General features: G+C 39.8%; 2 protein-coding genes across 4 annotated transcripts; both read right to left on the reverse strand.

Moving 5' to 3' along the window:
* Positions 1 to 757: 757 nt before the first annotated feature.
* Positions 758 to 5,543, reverse strand: stap2a (signal transducing adaptor family member 2a). Of its 2 annotated transcripts, XM_034196003.1 has the most exons (11): positions 5,253 to 5,543; positions 4,436 to 4,507; positions 4,235 to 4,354; positions 4,100 to 4,156; positions 3,847 to 4,013; positions 3,637 to 3,768; positions 3,469 to 3,538; positions 2,879 to 2,981; positions 2,668 to 2,763; positions 2,458 to 2,586; positions 758 to 2,146 (listed from the first exon to the last, which is right to left on the reverse strand). In XM_034196003.1, the coding sequence occupies exons 1-11, from the start codon at positions 5,358 to 5,360 to the stop codon at positions 2,091 to 2,093; spliced, it is 1,110 nt and encodes a 369-aa protein (XP_034051894.1). In that variant the 5' UTR covers positions 5,361 to 5,543; the 3' UTR covers positions 758 to 2,090. The 2 variants fall into 2 exon arrangements, with proteins under 2 accessions (XP_034051894.1, XP_034051893.1); XM_034196002.1 differs by having other exon boundaries at positions 2,458 to 2,763.
* A 1,699-nt stretch (positions 5,544 to 7,242) lies between these two features.
* LOC117532635 (endophilin-A2-like) lies at positions 7,243 to 15,864 on the reverse strand. Of its 2 annotated transcripts, XM_034196004.1 has the most exons (9): positions 15,610 to 15,864; positions 12,225 to 12,293; positions 11,860 to 12,076; positions 11,565 to 11,698; positions 11,196 to 11,354; positions 10,553 to 10,656; positions 10,157 to 10,290; positions 9,255 to 9,311; positions 7,243 to 8,527 (listed from the first exon to the last, which is right to left on the reverse strand). In XM_034196004.1, the coding sequence occupies exons 1-9, from the start codon at positions 15,652 to 15,654 to the stop codon at positions 8,340 to 8,342; spliced, it is 1,107 nt and encodes a 368-aa protein (XP_034051895.1). In that variant the 5' UTR covers positions 15,655 to 15,864; the 3' UTR covers positions 7,243 to 8,339. The 2 variants fall into 2 exon arrangements, with proteins under 2 accessions (XP_034051895.1, XP_034051896.1); XM_034196005.1 differs by lacking the exon at positions 9,255 to 9,311.
* Between the last annotated feature and the right edge of the window lie 684 nt (positions 15,865 to 16,548).

Below are 16,548 nucleotides of genomic sequence, written 5' to 3' on the forward strand. Positions count from 1 at the left end.
CGGTGAGGAGGGTTGAATGGCTGCTGCTGCCCCGGTTGGCCACAGGTTGTTTCTTTTCACTCCCTCCTAACTGCCGTTGAGGCGGCGTTAGGCGCGGATCTCAGATCTGATTAAGTTGCATTGTTCCGACCGAATATACTTTGGTCTGATGCAGGACACATAACTGATTCAAGATGGGCGAGGTTTTAAGATACATTCCCGGAGGGTGTTCAAGTTTGTTTTTGTTTTTACTTGAACGTGTCCAAACAGGAGTGATGGAGTAACATTTCTCAGTGGTGTGGGACTGTCTGTCCTGCAGGGGGTCCTCCTATCATCGGATAGAATGGATAAATTAATTGTTATTTTTCTTTTATAGCCATATCCTTTATAATAATGTTGCATGTGCAGTGACATATACATATATAGTCTTATACTACTTTTTATTTTACATAATAATAGGCCTACTTATTTATGAAATATTAATTGGAGTAGGCAACATAGATTTAGAAGTTATATGTGGTTGATAAAACAGAATCTCCATGTCAATCTTTAAAAAACCGTTGCGAATGTTCCTACACATTTTTTCTGGTCTTCTATATTTCTGTGATGGACTGATAGCTTTGACTTATTCTAACATTATCCAATTTCCTTATTCTCCTGTTGGCACTCTTGGTTTTCAATCAATGACTGGATCAACCTCTGACATTCTTCAGTAAACCAAAAAGTGGTGCACTGTTGATAAAGCATAAGCTATCGATTCACAAAAAGGACACATCTCATCCATGCAAAAAACATTTAATGCACTTGATATCTAACAAACACTATTCTTTGATAGTGATCAAGTAGACACAACACATCATGTACAAACATACAAGAAACTGTTCATTTTAAGAGGACACTTATTGATCACAGTTTGCCACAAATATTCACGGACTTCAAATATACTTGCAAATTGACATAATGTCAATGTAGAAATACATGTTGTTATTGTTTAAGCTCCTTCAGACCTGTAATAAATTGTAATTGCATTATTAAAGGTAGAGAGGTAGGGCATGGCAACATATTGTGATGAAGCCAAAAGTCTTTGCTGGGTTTGGACTGTAACATAAAAAAATGTACTTCATATCCAAACACTGTGCTTTTTTAGTTTCTGCCGATTGAGTTAAAAGATATTCCACTAGAGGGCAACCTCATATTAGTACAGTAAATAGATTTTCTTGAGAAAGTATTGAAATCATCTGGAATCTCCATTCATACAGTAGCACAAACACATTGGCAGAGAATAAGGAAAGACTTTAAAATAAGCACTAACAGTATGGTTAAAGTTGAGTCATTGATGAGCCACAACAGTGTCACTGAATCAACAATACATTAATGGTTGCTTATATATCACAAATAGCACTCATGAGCAGCAGGCAGAGATTGTGCAGTTTTCTGGCCAGCTGTTTTCTGTATTCAGACAATATCTTTTTTCAGGCATGTTTCATATGACGAGGTGAGGGAACAGAATTGCTGAACTGAAACCTGATCATGCCTGGCTTATTTGACTTTCAGAGCAGATAAAGAGTCTCAGGTCAGAGTTTGTTGTTCCGGTGTTGATCTCGGCAGTCTTAGGTTTGTTTGTGTTCTTAGTCTTCAGTGGTGCAGCAGTCACATCAGCAGCTCAGACAGGGGCTCAGACGAGAAAACATCAGGCTCAGTAGGTGGTCCGGTTTGTGTCAGTGCTTCTCTCTTCTTTTTTTTTTAGCTGCCAGTCATATTGAGTCAGTGTGGGCTGTATTCTGAAGGGAAATCATTTGTTGTGGCACTATTATTTTTGCTCAGATGCAGTTTGTAAACAGCTTTTTGTGGACAAAGCACCAGTGGATTGTTACCCCAACCAAGGCATTTTATGAACCTAATCCAGTGTTTTCTAGGCAATCTTGCTCTTAACAAGCCAACTAAAGTCCATTTAATCAGTCCAACGTTTTGTATCTCCCTTAGAGAAAGTGGCAATATTTATAGTCCCTTGTCTTCCACCTAGAAGGCACAGGATAAATACATAGCTGCGGTAAGAAGGGTTTTGGCACTGAAGATTGAGTGACAGAAGGTTGTTCCTCATGATGAGTCAATCACTCCTGACTGGCTCGTCTCTTCTCCAGCTTCCTTTTGAGTTCCTCATTGAAAGCTGTGGAAAAGACAGAAGATATGGCAGGTTTAGGTACTTTTTTTGTACAGTATATCTATTTGTTTTTAGCAGGTCTGCAACGAACATAAATGACCATACATTTCCATATTTGAGTGCTGGAAAACAGCACAATTTCTTCAAATACCTGGCAATTACCTTTCTGTCTAATGAATTCAGCTCTAGCTCTTAGATAACTACTTGTAATTGCATGATTAACTGTATTGCTCCTCAGATATTGAATGTGATATTCTTTTGTTTTTAACTGTAAATCAGGATGACTGCAGCAGGTTGGCTCTTCGTTGTCTACTCACTCTGTGCGAGAGGTGAAGGGGAGAGGATGAGTCTTCTCATTGGGTTGGTGGGCGAGGCCGGCACTGATGAGGTCAGGATACGGCGGTCTGGGGCGGGTGACCTGTTCAGGGGGCTGCTGGGCCAGCGATCTGCACCAGAAGAAAAGCAAGGATGAATACTTCTGTCAGTCTGCGAGTGTCTGCATGTTGTTTTTTGTGACCGAGACAAACCTTGTTTTGGAGGCAGGGCAGGAGCCTTTGGCAGGGGGCTGGAGGGGGCAGTGTGGAGGATCCTTTCTCCATTCTCATCATTGGCAGAAACATATGCTGATGACACAAACAGAATAAAAGGTGGTCAGCCTCTTTAAATACTCGTAATAAAGTGCTAATGAAGACAACAAATGAATCTTGAGAATATCTTTGTGCTGCATGTTTTCCTCACTGATATTTTCTTCGTAAGGCTCCTCCAGGAGGAAAGGCTGCAGAGTTCCTGCCGTCTTCTCTACCAGAGCGTCGATGACCTCGTGAAGGGTAGCACAGGGAATCTGGAAAAGGGAATCCATTTGATTATACACCTAAAGCTGCTGGTATATGTCAAAGCTGTTTTTATTGAGTCTGAAACATTGCTGATTGCTACCATCTCAAAGCATGTTCTATATTAACTCCTGGCAGTTGCCATTTCCCAAACAATCCTCTTAAAAATTGAGAGAGAAAATTCAGGATAGTAGCTATATTTACTTTTGAAAGATTGACAGTGTTCAGTGATCCAATATGTCGTTTTTGCAATACAACTAAGCAGATTTTGGCCAGGTATTAGCCATGATATAACTGATCCACATTGTTATTATAAAAAAATGTGTTCATGGAGTGATTCACATTACATAAGTCAAGCGTTGGACAGAAGTCCCGTAAAAAAAACAATGAAAATACAACAAAACAATAATAAGGTAAGTAAATAAAAACATGATTAGGACAAAATAATTTAATTTTAAGAAATTTAAGATTTGAAGTGTATGTGTTTAATACACTCACAGGATTTTCTACATCAATGATGTAACCACCTTGGTCCCTCTGAGTCACACGGTAATGTCTGAACACTGACCTGGAGCAAAAGAGAGAAACACACAAATCTTGTAACATTTGCAGTACATAACTCTGATATTTAAAGCCATGGTGCTCAGATGTTCAGCAGGGGTTTACCCATTGAGGTCCTGGCGAGTCGTGACAGCCAATGAGCACCCGTCTCTTCCTGGACGGAGCAGCATGTTGCCACAGTCTGGGTGTCTCTCTAAAAGGACTTCCGCCTCTGTTCGAGACACCGGTCGGAAACACCTGCATGCCACAAACACACATAAAAAAATGGGCATATAGTCACACATTAAAACTACTATCCTCTCAAGGAGAACTCACGGTGGGATCTCCCCTACTAAAGGCACGGAGAGGGGTGAGGGAGGAGCGCGTGAGGGAGGAGCGCGTGTGGGGGTGCGGGTTCTCCTCCTGGATCTTTCTTTGTCCACCACCTCCTTCAGCATCTGCAGCTGGCCAGGCAGCAACGTGAGATAGGATGGTACATTCAGCTGTGATTGGAAAGAGGAGAGAATATTTTAAAGATGGCACAAGAGAGAGATAAATTGATGCAGGTGTACAAAAGATGAATAATTACATCTACAACGGAGTAGAGGAAACCTTTCCACAGCTCCCTTGATTCCAAGTTAGGGGCCTGAAAGAGACAATAGCATTGTTACACCTTGTAAAACGTATTTTAATGTCAGTGATTTGGTGTGTTAAATAGTATTACTGTGATTTTGGTCTCTCCGTCCTTCATGCGCAGGATGAGTCTGGCTGCCTCCAGGTTTCTGTCCCGGCTGCAGTCGTCCTTCAGGGACACAAACCCACTGAGGTCCAGCTTCTCCACAAACTGTAACACACATAGAAGCATGCATCAGTTTCAACACACTGTGATGCACAAACAACACAGTGTCCACAGTCTGAAACTTACATGGCTGTCCTTGGCGTTATTGAAGAAATACAAAGAATTCCCGCACAGACAGGTCCACAGCCGCCTGGATGCCTGTCACACAAAGACACAAGCAGAGATGTGAAAAGCTGTTTTTGTGTGTAATGGATATTTCCCTTTTTATCACCCCCCATTTCCTGTCCCAAGAGATGAATAGGAAGTGAGTCACAGCTGCTGTCAATCTGTGGCTATGGATCAGAGCAATACCCTGCACCTGAGCCAGGCTCACATTACATGTCTATATTGCATTAAAATGAGCCTAATGAGAGGGAAGAGCCTGGGGGGAGGGTATCCCATTCTGTATGTATCACTTTATATATCTATAACAACATGCACAAGAGAAACAATTTTACTGTGTACAACTTTCTATTTGAGATAGTAAAAATGAACCTAATGGATCAGGCTGTCAGAATATGGTAAAATAAGTCAGCATTACATTGTAGGTGAAATTATAGGAAGACATACCCAGAGAAACAGATGAGTAATTAAGATAACGCCGCTAATCGTTCAAACGATTTCAATTAAATGCAATGTTTTGACAGCAGCCATGTTTACACGATTCATGCGTCTAGATTCGATCATAATTCGCTGCATGTCAGATTGTTGCTAAATAATATTTAGCAGCACAACAAACGCCATGTCAAGAATCCCCACCAGCAGTGCAGTCTCGCCTCGCCCATTCTACACCAGGAGGAAGTTGACAGCTCTCTGGGAATGGGGGATCAGCCGGTGTCATACTGACCACTGCTATCCTCAGCATGCACAGGAAACAACATGGCACTGCGCCGGGCGACCCTACCTTCTCCTTCGGTCCTCGCTTTTCCAGGTATCCTTCGTAGTAGCAGGGCGGGAGCTGCGCCCGGGGTCCCCCTGGCCCGGAGCGCTGCCTGACGGGTGCAGCCGCCATGAGTGTCGCTGGCTGGGCACCGATCGAGGACAAAGGGGCGCTGGGTAATTCGGGGAGTGACACGCCTTCCCCGATGAGATAGAACCGTGGCAATAATCCAACAGCTGGCTACTGTGGCCTGCTGTGTGCGGGGATCATGCAGACGGGTGGAAGTGCAGATTAGAAATGGGATGGTTGGGGGATAAATGTCTAAAGTAGATATGTCTATTGAGTGAAAATGAGCAGTTGAGCATATATGGATGGATAGATTTAAATGTAGGCCTATAAATGAGAAAAGAGAAAATCCTAATCCTTTCTGCATCAGCCATCATACTTTATTATAAATCATATCAATCTAAAATGTCCAATTCAGTAGAAGGGCTGTACAGACACACTGGTCGCAAAATTACTTAATATTTATTTGAAGAAGCAAATGAAGATCATCCATTGCCTTTTACATAACAACAAAAATATACAATACATAGAAGATTACATTTAGTACAGAGGTAATCCATACATCCTAAAAGATAATCCAGGATAATCCAATTTTTAGTCTCCGCATAGCATCACAGTTACAAAAGTAAGGCATTGAGTACAACACAGGAGCTGTAATGAAGACACATGCAGAGCAGTTACATTTTTACAAAGTTCCATTACTTGTGCACATTCAAATAAAGCCTTAAAGTCCAATAATACTTAATTCAGCAATATTGCAAAGACACTTATGGTTATGGATGCAATACAGCCATCGTATAGAATGTAGTGTTGCAATAAATGTCACCTGCAGCGTTCAGACAACTATTTCAGATGTGACAGCAGCAGCACACAAAAATTGATCTTAGTCCTTTGTTCCACAACATTATTCATTGTCAAAATTATACAGGATGCATAATAGCTCCACCTGAACCCCTGACCCTCTACCCCCCCCTCTCAAACTCCAGGCTTTTCATTTCGTGTAATGAGGCATGTAAACCCACACCTGAACCACACGGTTACTACCCAGCACAGCCGAAGACCCCGGCCCTATACTTAACAAGAATAACATAGGAGAGATACAAACATAACATTTAAGAGGCACATATTATGATAACAATGAGAAGATTATTCCAGGAGTGGACCAGGAGACTCCAGAGGCACAAAGGGATTGAGTTGGGGCAGATAATGAGAAAGGAGGCAGGGGTAAAGGGGCAGGTGGTGAATAAAGGCCAGTGGGGGAGGAAGGGCATAATCCACTGCTGTGTGCCCTTCCCCGCTGAAAAGACCTGTCTGTTCCGCTCCCGGTCTAAACAGAGATGGGAGAGATGAGTGGGGCATGGGGCGGTCTAACAAGGGGATCATGACAAGAGGAGAAAGTTGGTATTTAAGTGAACAGCACAAACCCTCACAGTCTATAGTCAGCTTATAAAAGACTTAATTGAAACTGAAACCGGTCATTGTGTATAGGCCTTCCTCATTATTACTATATTCTTTACACAACAGTTCGGAGATAGTTATGGAGCATTTTCTGGCAGGTCTAGTGCACAGTTCCAACAGAGGCAGGTCCAAAAATACCCGAAACACAACACATCAGATTAATTTTCATGCTCCAAATTATAGGTTGGAGTAGTAAAGCCAAGTTTACCCCAGCACTTTGGAGAAAACAAATCAAAGACTGAAAATACATCGACAAACAGTTTGATAAAAGCCCACAACACATTGTGAGCGACACTGCCAGCAGTATCAATACAGCCTGAGAAAATTAAGCTGAAGGGCACTTATGGCTTTTGTGTAATGCTGAGTCATATTACATGTGAGTTTCACTGGAATGGAAACAAATGTCTTTACAAAATGTCAAATTAATTTAAAACCCGATGTTTGCAAATAAAAATCTCGAACATTTAACAAAATTATGCAGCATTGCGCGCATGAGGTTGTTTCAATTTTATTTGCATGTCAAACAGCAGTCTCACCCAACATCAGCTGTAAGAGACAGTGGAGTGCAGTGAGGAACTCTGGATAAATTAAATCAATAACAACGTGGCAACAGTTGGTGTTATAAAACTAGGCATATTTATGGTCGCCCTCCAGCTCTTTACAATCGACTACATAACCACTTATTTTGGTCTTGAATATATATGCGTTTGTAAAAATGTCAGTTTCTCTGATCAGTTTCTCTGAAAACATGTGCTATACAGCAGTCAGTCAATGTTACCGGCTGACTGATATCAGCTATTTTTCAAGTTTTATATATGTTTTCAAGAAACGTTTTCGACCTCATACAGACATGCCCCCTAAAAAAAGGATCTGGTCAAATATTGTTTTGGTTTGTTTTGTATCTGGCAAAAGATAATAGCGGTTGTGTGACAGCGCCAGTAGCTAAGAATGATCTCTCGGTCCACTAGATGGCAGTAAAGGATAGTCATACACAGCAACAGAAGGCAAGCAGTGCTCCTTACTTACAAAACTTAAGCCTGAAGGCACAGTGAGAACTGGGAGTGTAGCTAATAGTGTTTGGAAGAATGCATGCGTATACATGTCAGTATAAACAGTACATAAAACAAGAAATGTAGTCTTGTAAATATAAAGTAGGTTAAGAATGAAAGAATAAAGTTGCACGTCTTAGTGTTTGAAACGGCTGCACGTCATTACAGATGTCTTTCTTGTCTCGATCTTTCTTCATCAGTCCCGGTAATGGAGGTGTAGTGTACAAAGTGCACAGGTGCATTGAGAGTGAATGTAAATACTTAAGATATTGTAAAGGCAGTCACCCAATAGTTAAGCTGTCACTAAAAATCCCTCTTTCCTTACCATTACAACTAAATGTTGACATAATCTGACAGAATACAAAAAAAGCTCTATACTCAATAACTCCTAGGTACATATAAGGTCTTTATCTTGAGATGGTTATGCGATTACTACAATAAAGAGAAAATATCTTTTGTTTTTTTGTGAGTTTGAAATCACTACCTCTGCCACTATTCACCCTCTCCGTTCTGTAGTTCTCATCTTGCCTGGCTGTTTTCAGTGTGGCAGAGGCACCACCACTTCCACGTAGTTGTTGGGGAAGAATCCAGATTTGCCGCGAATGGCTCCCTCGAACCAGTTCTCATCGATTTGACTGACCAAGGTGATGATGTCGCCCTCGCGGAAGCCCAGCTCGCCTTCGTTCTCTGGCTCAAAGTCATACAGGGCTTTACAACAAGGCTCAGCTGCACAGAAAGAGAGACAAAGGTGGGGATTAAAGGAAGGAGAAACAACTAATAAAGTCATGTAATTAATTTCCCTTCAAATAGATTAGTATTTCCTGTGTCACCAGTATGTTTTCCAGTATGACTGAGGAATAAAACAAGTTATGAGTTAGTCAGCAGTGAGGTAAAGGAGAATTGTTCTGAACCTTAAGATTGAAATCAATGTCATGACAGCCAAACTAATTTATTCCAAATATAACTTTTCTCAAGTCTAAGCCAGAGGCATTCTACTGTTAGATTAACCCTGACTATATCTGTATAGTGAGGAATGTAATGATTTTTCTTGAGGTTCAGAAGCTTCATCAGTTATTAGACAGGCATACATACAGATAGATACAATTCAGCCAAACCGTGACTGCAGGTAGAAAAATGATAACATTTTAGATTTAACTGACAACTTTGATTAACTACTGCAATCACTGATCACTTAAAACGCAAGTTGTTTGCTGATAATTATATGCATCTGCAGCCTTGGACAGACAGTTATAATCACACACAATAACCCCTGTTTTGTCCTGGGACCTGACACACTGGATCCATTAAACACCATTCAGTTATGTTAGTCCGATCCTTGAACATGACGCAGACATGCAGACACCTCTGCGCCACAGAGATGGGCTCCAGTGTGAGTGAGAGTAGTCAAGCTTTCAAGTTCCCTGTAGGTGACACGTTATCTTTTCTCACTCACGCGCTCTGCTCTTGACGGAGGTTCTTTGGAAGGCTGGACCTGGATATTGTGCTGGGGCTGGTTAATGTCGCAGAAGGAAAGACACATCAGTCTTAAGAATGAGATTGACTTGCACACATGCCTTCTTGGGAGTAGGCTAGGGATGCATACCGGTATCCGGTATTACTGAAATACCGGTTACTGGTGGCTACGGTATACCGTACCAAAATCAGATCCGTTTTTTTTAATTAATTTTAAAAGTGAGTCCGTGGCCCGTGATGGCGGGTGTTATAAATGAGATTGCATAATCATTTTTCTTCATATTTTATGTATTTTTCATTGTTTGTTCAATACTAGAAAGGTAAAAGTCCCAGAAATGAACTGTGATGGGATTTGTTTTCTCTCACCAGTGAAGGCAAATGTTGATTTTAAAGATGAGATTTGTTTGTTTGTGCAATGCCGAGATCTCATGACCATTATTCTATTATGTATTTGTTCTCTAGTCGAATCTCAGGTTTAACATTAATTATAACGGTGCTATAACGGTCTGTTTGCATTGACAAGATGTGCTATTCACGCGGCACACCTGATGGCGGGTGTTATAAAAGATATTCCATAATCGGTTTTCTTCATATTTTTTATGTATTTTTCATTGTTTGTTCAGTACTAAAAGGTCCAAGAAGTCCCACAATTTAATTTAATATTCATTTGACATGTTAACTATATCGTAAAGCACTTCATGGGAGTAATTGTGGGATGATACATTTTCAAAGTATCACGATATGTATCGGTTGAGTATCGGTATCGTTCAGTGGTATCGGTATCGTAAAAAAGTCAACGATATGCATCCCTAGAGTAGGCCTTGTGCACATATACACACGCACTCAAGCACACTCTCACAACATATTTAAAAGTGAGTTTACCTGGAGAGTAGGCTGGAGGGGTTGATGCAGCTGGTGTGTATGCTCCGTTAGAGTTCTCCACCTCTCCATAGTCATACACTGGTCTGGGTTTGGGTGCGTATTCGCGCCTTGGTCGAGCCTGAGCGTCAGTCACCCTGCACACAATCAGAAAGAAAACACATCACCAATACAGATAGTAAATTAGCAGAATCAAAACAAATCTACTCTATTTATTATTTAGTAAAGATCGTTTTTCATTTCTGTAATAAGGGAAAAGTCAATAATAATTCATCAGTAACATTAACTGCTTTTATTCATTTTTATTTCACATTAAATGGTCCTGAATCTTCAAGCCAGAGGACACGGCCTCGACATACATAAGGCATGATGTACTGTTCAAATAGTCACGCCACTGACCTTTCTCTCAGCTTGTCAGAAAGCTCCTCGAGGACCTGCGCCGCCTGTTTGTGGTACTGCAGCAGAGACTCCACAAAAGAAGACAGCTGACTCACCTGCTCCACCTACAAGCAGACACAATCTATTGTAGAACAAGGCCTAACACACAAACAGCAGTGGTCCTTAAAAACAGTTCTTACACATTAGCCGTTTCTATTCTCTCATTATTCTATTTGTTTGTCATTACAGCTGTTGTTTATCAGAATTACTTCCCTCTTGTCAATCTCATCATAGAATGTGTTAAAATGGTAAACACTAAGCAAAACCAGTTTGACAAGCTCAAACTTCTGCAAGTCACTGTGGAAAAGAACAACACATGTCACCTGACACACTGTTCTTAAAAAGAAGTAACACATGGTTTGCTAGCTGAGAGGCTGTAGGAATAAAGCATGGAGCCAGAATGTATATTATAGCAAGTACTCAATGGACAAAATAACAAACAGTTTTTAACTAAATCTATTATGGATTACTGACACTGGTCATGTTTTCTTTGCCTACTTTATAAACCAGGTTATTGTAGTGTTTGCATAATTGTATAAACAACTCGAGTAGCTTTTAATGTGCTGTCTGCATTGTAACAAAGGTCAGTGTCTGCGTTACTCACATCTGTTTCCAGCAGGTTGTGCATGGAGCCTTCTGCCATCTCTTTGGACTCGTGGAACTTCTCCAGAGCCACCCTGAGCTCTTCATCTGGGATTCTACCTTGACGTTTCTTTTTATAATCATAGTCGAGACGGCGGCCCTCGAGCTTCTTCAGGTGGTGCTGAGGGGCGGAAAGAGTTGGGATTGGGAGGATGAAGTATCACATGAAGATCCAAGTATTTTCATGATCAAATTGCATGATTTAAACATGTGAATTTAATTAAACCCTTATGTACCAGGACAGTAAATATTTGTTTGACTATTGCAGACTGCAGAGCTTATTGTTCACTGCCTGGCCTGTACAGGAAGCATACCAAATCTTAGACTCTACCTGAATGTCTTTGATATCCTTCTCAGCGACTGCCTGTAGCGGGTCAAGGAAGTTCTGTTTCACATCAATATCCAGAGAGTCTTTGACCTCGGCCATCCTCTTCATTGACTCCCCAATGTCTACTAGAGCTCCACCTGTACGTTCACACACACAGGCATTATTGAGAGAAGCACATTAATAATAATCATTGGCACTATACTAAACAGATTAATGGTCAAACCCTGAACGAACATACACCATAACATACATATTGTGTCCACCCTATATCTCATCCTCTAACTGCCTCTGTTCTTACCAAAGTTGGTGTCTTCGCCCATGTCCCGTCCATACTTAGTCATGCACTCCCCCAGGAGGCCCTCAGGCTGGGGGTATCCTGGACTCTTGACCTGCCCGCGCATTTTGGACACCGTGTTGAGCATGGTAAGCTTAGCTCTTGTTGCGGGGTTGGGCTGGAGGTACTCTGTTGTTTTATTGATGACTTCAATCACAGCTTTGCTGGTAACATCGGATTTCTGGTGGTACAGGATAGAGACAGACAATAATCTATATGCCCAGATGTATGCCCTTGTGAATTTGCGACACAACTTTTAGTAAAACAAAAGAAAATATAGTTATTCTACATGTTTCTTAAAGATATTTTTTTAAATGTATGTAAGTTACCCTCTCGAGGTCCCTGAAGTCTTCATCCAGTTTGGTTCCCTCTGCACCTCCAACCTTCTCACTCACCAGCTGTGAAAACAGAGATTCAAAAGACATGAATACTTTCCTTATTGTGTACGGTAAAAATATTGTTTCATATTTTTTAATACACATTACAATATTGTTAATATATTACCATCTTTCACTGCATTTCCTATTGGAACGCCAATTACAGAACATAACATCATTGAGCTGATGAAGGATAAGAACAGATATCTAAATATTTTCTGTCATTTACTGTTTGTTTTAACAACGATGATAAAGTATGAAGGCCATAGTATATTTTGACAGATATGAACACTAAGGGCCCCTAAGGGTCACAGAGGGGTGCCAGGGTTTTAGGGGATATTGAATAGATCCTTTCCAGGCCTGGTTAACACAGTTCTCAAATTCCAAGCCATACCCATGTTTTCCGTTAACGGAGGAACCTCAACTCCTCTCTACTGGGAATCTGCGTTCCATAAAGAATTCTGCTAAGGGTTTTCACTTGTTGCCCAATCAGGTAAGCACACACATTGCAGTTTCCTACACTACAACCACATCCATAGATGCTTTTACTAAACACACACCATACATTTATCTTCCTCTCAATTCATATCCTGACTCACACAAGGCACTCTATTTCTCCCTCAGAGCAACAAACCTTAAAATCCAGTGCAGTTGGCTGGCAGGCAAAACAGAGACTCATTGTGTGTTTTCGAATTTGGTTCAACTTTGTGCATCTATCGGCACCATACTGCACACAAGACTATGACCAGATGGATCAATCTATCTCTTCAGTTTATACAATGCACAGGCTTGGTAAAGTTATTTTGTAGGAATCAGTCAGTGGTTCTTAAAAAGCCCAAAGCACTGATTCCCAATTGATTCATGGGCAATAATTCAGCCCCACATGTTCCCAAATGATGAAGTCTAATAAACAGCATTTTAATTGCAATGAATGAATCTCTTGGTCCCAGATGTTAATTTGTGCCATGTAGAAACAGACTTTCAGCAACCCATCTGGCTTTATAATTGCCAGCACAGGATTTTGTCCTCCATGACTAATAAACCTGCCTTCCGATCCTGGTCTTACTATGCAATGTAATCTATCTTGAAAAACTTGTGTTTCGATTGTAGTTTTAGGAGAGGGGTTAAACAAATGAAACCCATTTAATAAAAAGCATTTGCGTTTAGTCTTGTCTCTTGTTGACAAAAGCAAAACACAAAAGAAACTAACATCTCTATTCCACTTTTTTTTTAAAACTATTTGTATTTTAAATGTCTGAACACACTGCTGCTTCTGTAACGAAATCATTTCCCAAATTGGGATCAATAAAGTGTCTATCTATCTATCTATCTATCTATCTATCTATAACATGATGCAGAACATTAGGAAACAGCAGGTGCAAGCACCATGTGTACAACAATGTCAGCTTTATATGTTTGGTTGGCTATTTAGCAGAAGATTATATAAAATTATTTATAAAATCCAGTTTTGTTTATGGTGGTATGACTTGGAGTAACTAAGGCAACTAATTTACAGAATGGATTATACTCCTCCACCCCGTTATAAGACCCTGTTTATTTGAATGACATCTGTCTAGTTAGCATAATGACTAAAGTTGGTTTCTACTGGAAGCTGGTTTAGGCAGAGTATTCAGATAACTAAGATTCCATTACACACCCATTGAGTTAGGAGGTGTCACCAACCAGTCACATAATGCCAAAGCAAGGACCTGTTGCAAGGCAAGTGTCATCAAAACATAGGCCACCGGTTTTGCAGGCTATGTGTCATTGAGCTTCATGTTTGTAGTGGTGTGTTTATAGTTTAACTGTCTTGAGAGCCAACAGTTATATTTTTTGAACAGGTAGGATGAGTGCAACTTCAAATCAAATCAAATGTTATTTCTATAGCACATTTAAAAACGATTTTCGGTCGAGCCAAAGTGCTGCACATGCAGATAATAAATAACACATTCCTACCGATGTAAACAGAAGACAATAAATTACAACATCAAATATAAAAACTACAATATTCCATATATACTTCCATGTTGAACGCACAAGGAAACCCAGATCAATTACTACAAGATGATCAGACTACTGTGAACGTCTGTACACATCATGGAGGCAGTCAGACGTTTGGCATGTCACTCCCATTTTAATACATTTGACTTGCTTCTCTTAGTTTAATTGGCCTGATGTCAGTGTTGACTTTTGCTTTCAGTTTGTCATGTGTGAGCACATGGAAACTGTAAGGTTCATATTGCAAATGAGAAAAAAGTATGGCATTTAGATGATAGCAAATAATCCCTGTGCCTGCATGACTTTATGGATCTGTTTTATGTTAGAGATGAATAATTGACTATGTTATGCCTTTTCTTTGATAAATCCGAATAAAATAAATGTAAAGATAAATAAATATACATGAAAAAAAATCTCAATATAAAGGCTTATGTCATGAGATTAAACATGGCTCAAATGTCAGCTCAGTTCTATTGTTGGAAACATAGGGGACACTTAAACTGAGTGATGACAGAAACACGTGTTGTGAGATTTGAGCCATAATATCACCACAACAAATTGAGTATTTTGTCATGTGTTTTTGAAAACATGATGTAATCCAAGAGATAGCAAACATGAACATTACTTTGAGGTATTACAATTTAAGTGACAAAGATACTGGTAAACCAACCCAAACTAAATAAAAAACACGATGAATCCACCAACAATCATAAAAAGTATCTTCCTCAGAGCAGAGACTCATCCTTTCAATGCCCGATTTATTTTAGTCGGTCATAGCATTAGCCTGTAGGCATACTTAAACGTTGGATACGGGAGAAATACTAAAAGTTGGACTAAATGTGGCTTGAAACTCGTTTATCAACTATTAAAGTTGATTAAGTTTACCATGTTTAACGTTATGCAACGCTCTACAAAAGTATTGCTTCATTATCGTTACAATACGTTAGGGCAGAACAACGACAAATTAAGCAAACTACAAAAATGCATTTTTAACGTTAGTATCAGTCAGTGTTAAGGTAACTAGCTAACTTTACGTTACAAACGTCAAAGTCTTATCGCTCTAACGTTACATTGACATACGTTAAGAGTTAACGTTGACGTAACCTGTGAGCAAAAACACATTTGACAGTTGTTGAAGAGTTTAATAACAATATAACTAGAAGTATACGAGTCCACGAGTTAAACCGTTTTATAAAGGTTACGTATATAAATCCAAAAGCAAATAAATCATATTTTACCAAGTAGGCCTGCCAATTACATAAAAGTAACGACAGTTAGCTATCGTTAGCTTAGCTACCAGTTAATGTTTGTTTTTAAAAAAAAAAAATCGCCCTTTTACCTGGCTCGCTTTGTAAAATTGCTTCTTAAATCCCGCGACGGACATCTTGCACCGTCAGTGTTGTCACCTGGACCTAGCCGGGGAAGTAATATTTTCTGTGAGTTTGTACTTTACAGGATCCAGAAAGCAGCCGAGCTACACGTCTTCAAACTTTGCACCGTGGAAGTGAAACTTGCTAGGCAACCACAATTTCCTGGCCAAGCTTCATGTGGGAGGATCCGTCCTGGTGGATAAAATGGGTCAACACATATAGGCCTACAGTCTATGGTCAACACACACATATCCACACATATATGGGGCATTCTACCGAATTAGTACAAAGTGCGGTCCCACAACAAGAAAAACGATGTAACAAAACAATTAAGTATTCAGACATAGAGATATTTACTAAGAATATGTTATGGTATATTTAAACACAAGGCATTCAATTAGATCGTGATAAGCTTAATATATACAAAAACATCTTATAGGGTACTTTCTATTGGGAAGTAGCTGTCCCCAACCCTGACATCTAAATTTCAATTTCTTTAAATAACACAGCAGGTAAATCCCATAGTTTTGAAATAAAAGTGTTTTAAAGTTTGAAAATCAGTGTGTTACTTTTAAGGTCTCTTATTATACTATTGTTAGGCATATATTATAGGTCTCAGATATATATAAAACACATGTCTGAAGTGTTTTGCTCAAAATACCGAACAGATCACCCATTCTAGCCTCATTCCCCTCTATTTCAGCCTGTTACTAAAGTGCTGATTCTGGGTCAGTAGCTTCAAACATTCACACTTCAACATAAGGCAAGTTATGAGTTAAGATTAAGCAATAAGGTTGAGGGAATATGATACAACCTTGAGAACAAAATACTGTGGTCACTACCGAAACACTGGATGTTTTGTAAATAATTAAAATATATTGACTAATCAACTAAAATGATATGATACT

This window comes from Gymnodraco acuticeps, unplaced genomic scaffold (genome assembly GCF_902827175.1).
Source record: "Gymnodraco acuticeps unplaced genomic scaffold, fGymAcu1.1, whole genome shotgun sequence".
In the NCBI taxonomy this organism is placed as follows: domain Eukaryota; kingdom Metazoa; phylum Chordata; class Actinopteri; order Perciformes; family Bathydraconidae; genus Gymnodraco; species Gymnodraco acuticeps.

Excerpts from the sequence above, each read along its gene's own strand:
- stap2a (XM_034196002.1), bottom strand. The coding sequence starts at position 5,360 with ATGGCGGCTGCACCCGTCAGGCAGCGCTCCGGGCCAGGGGGACCCCGG. Across the intron at positions 4,014-4,099 it reads TCCTCTACTCCGTTGTAGAT|CTGAATGTACCATCCTATCT; the intron begins GTAATTATTCAT and ends TTCCAATCACAG. Across the intron at positions 3,539-3,636 it reads ACTCGCCAGGACCTCAATGG|GTCAGTGTTCAGACATTACC; the intron begins GTAAACCCCTGC and ends CTTTTGCTCCAG.
- LOC117532635 (XM_034196004.1), bottom strand. The coding sequence starts at position 15,654 with ATGTCCGTCGCGGGATTTAAGAAGCAATTTTACAAAGCGAGCCAG. Across the intron at positions 11,699-11,859 it reads GGGCGAAGACACCAACTTTG|GTGGAGCTCTAGTAGACATT; the intron begins GTAAGAACAGAG and ends GTGAACGTACAG. Across the intron at positions 10,657-11,195 it reads ACAACCTGCTGGAAACAGAT|GTGGAGCAGGTGAGTCAGCT; the intron begins GTGAGTAACGCA and ends GTCTGCTTGTAG.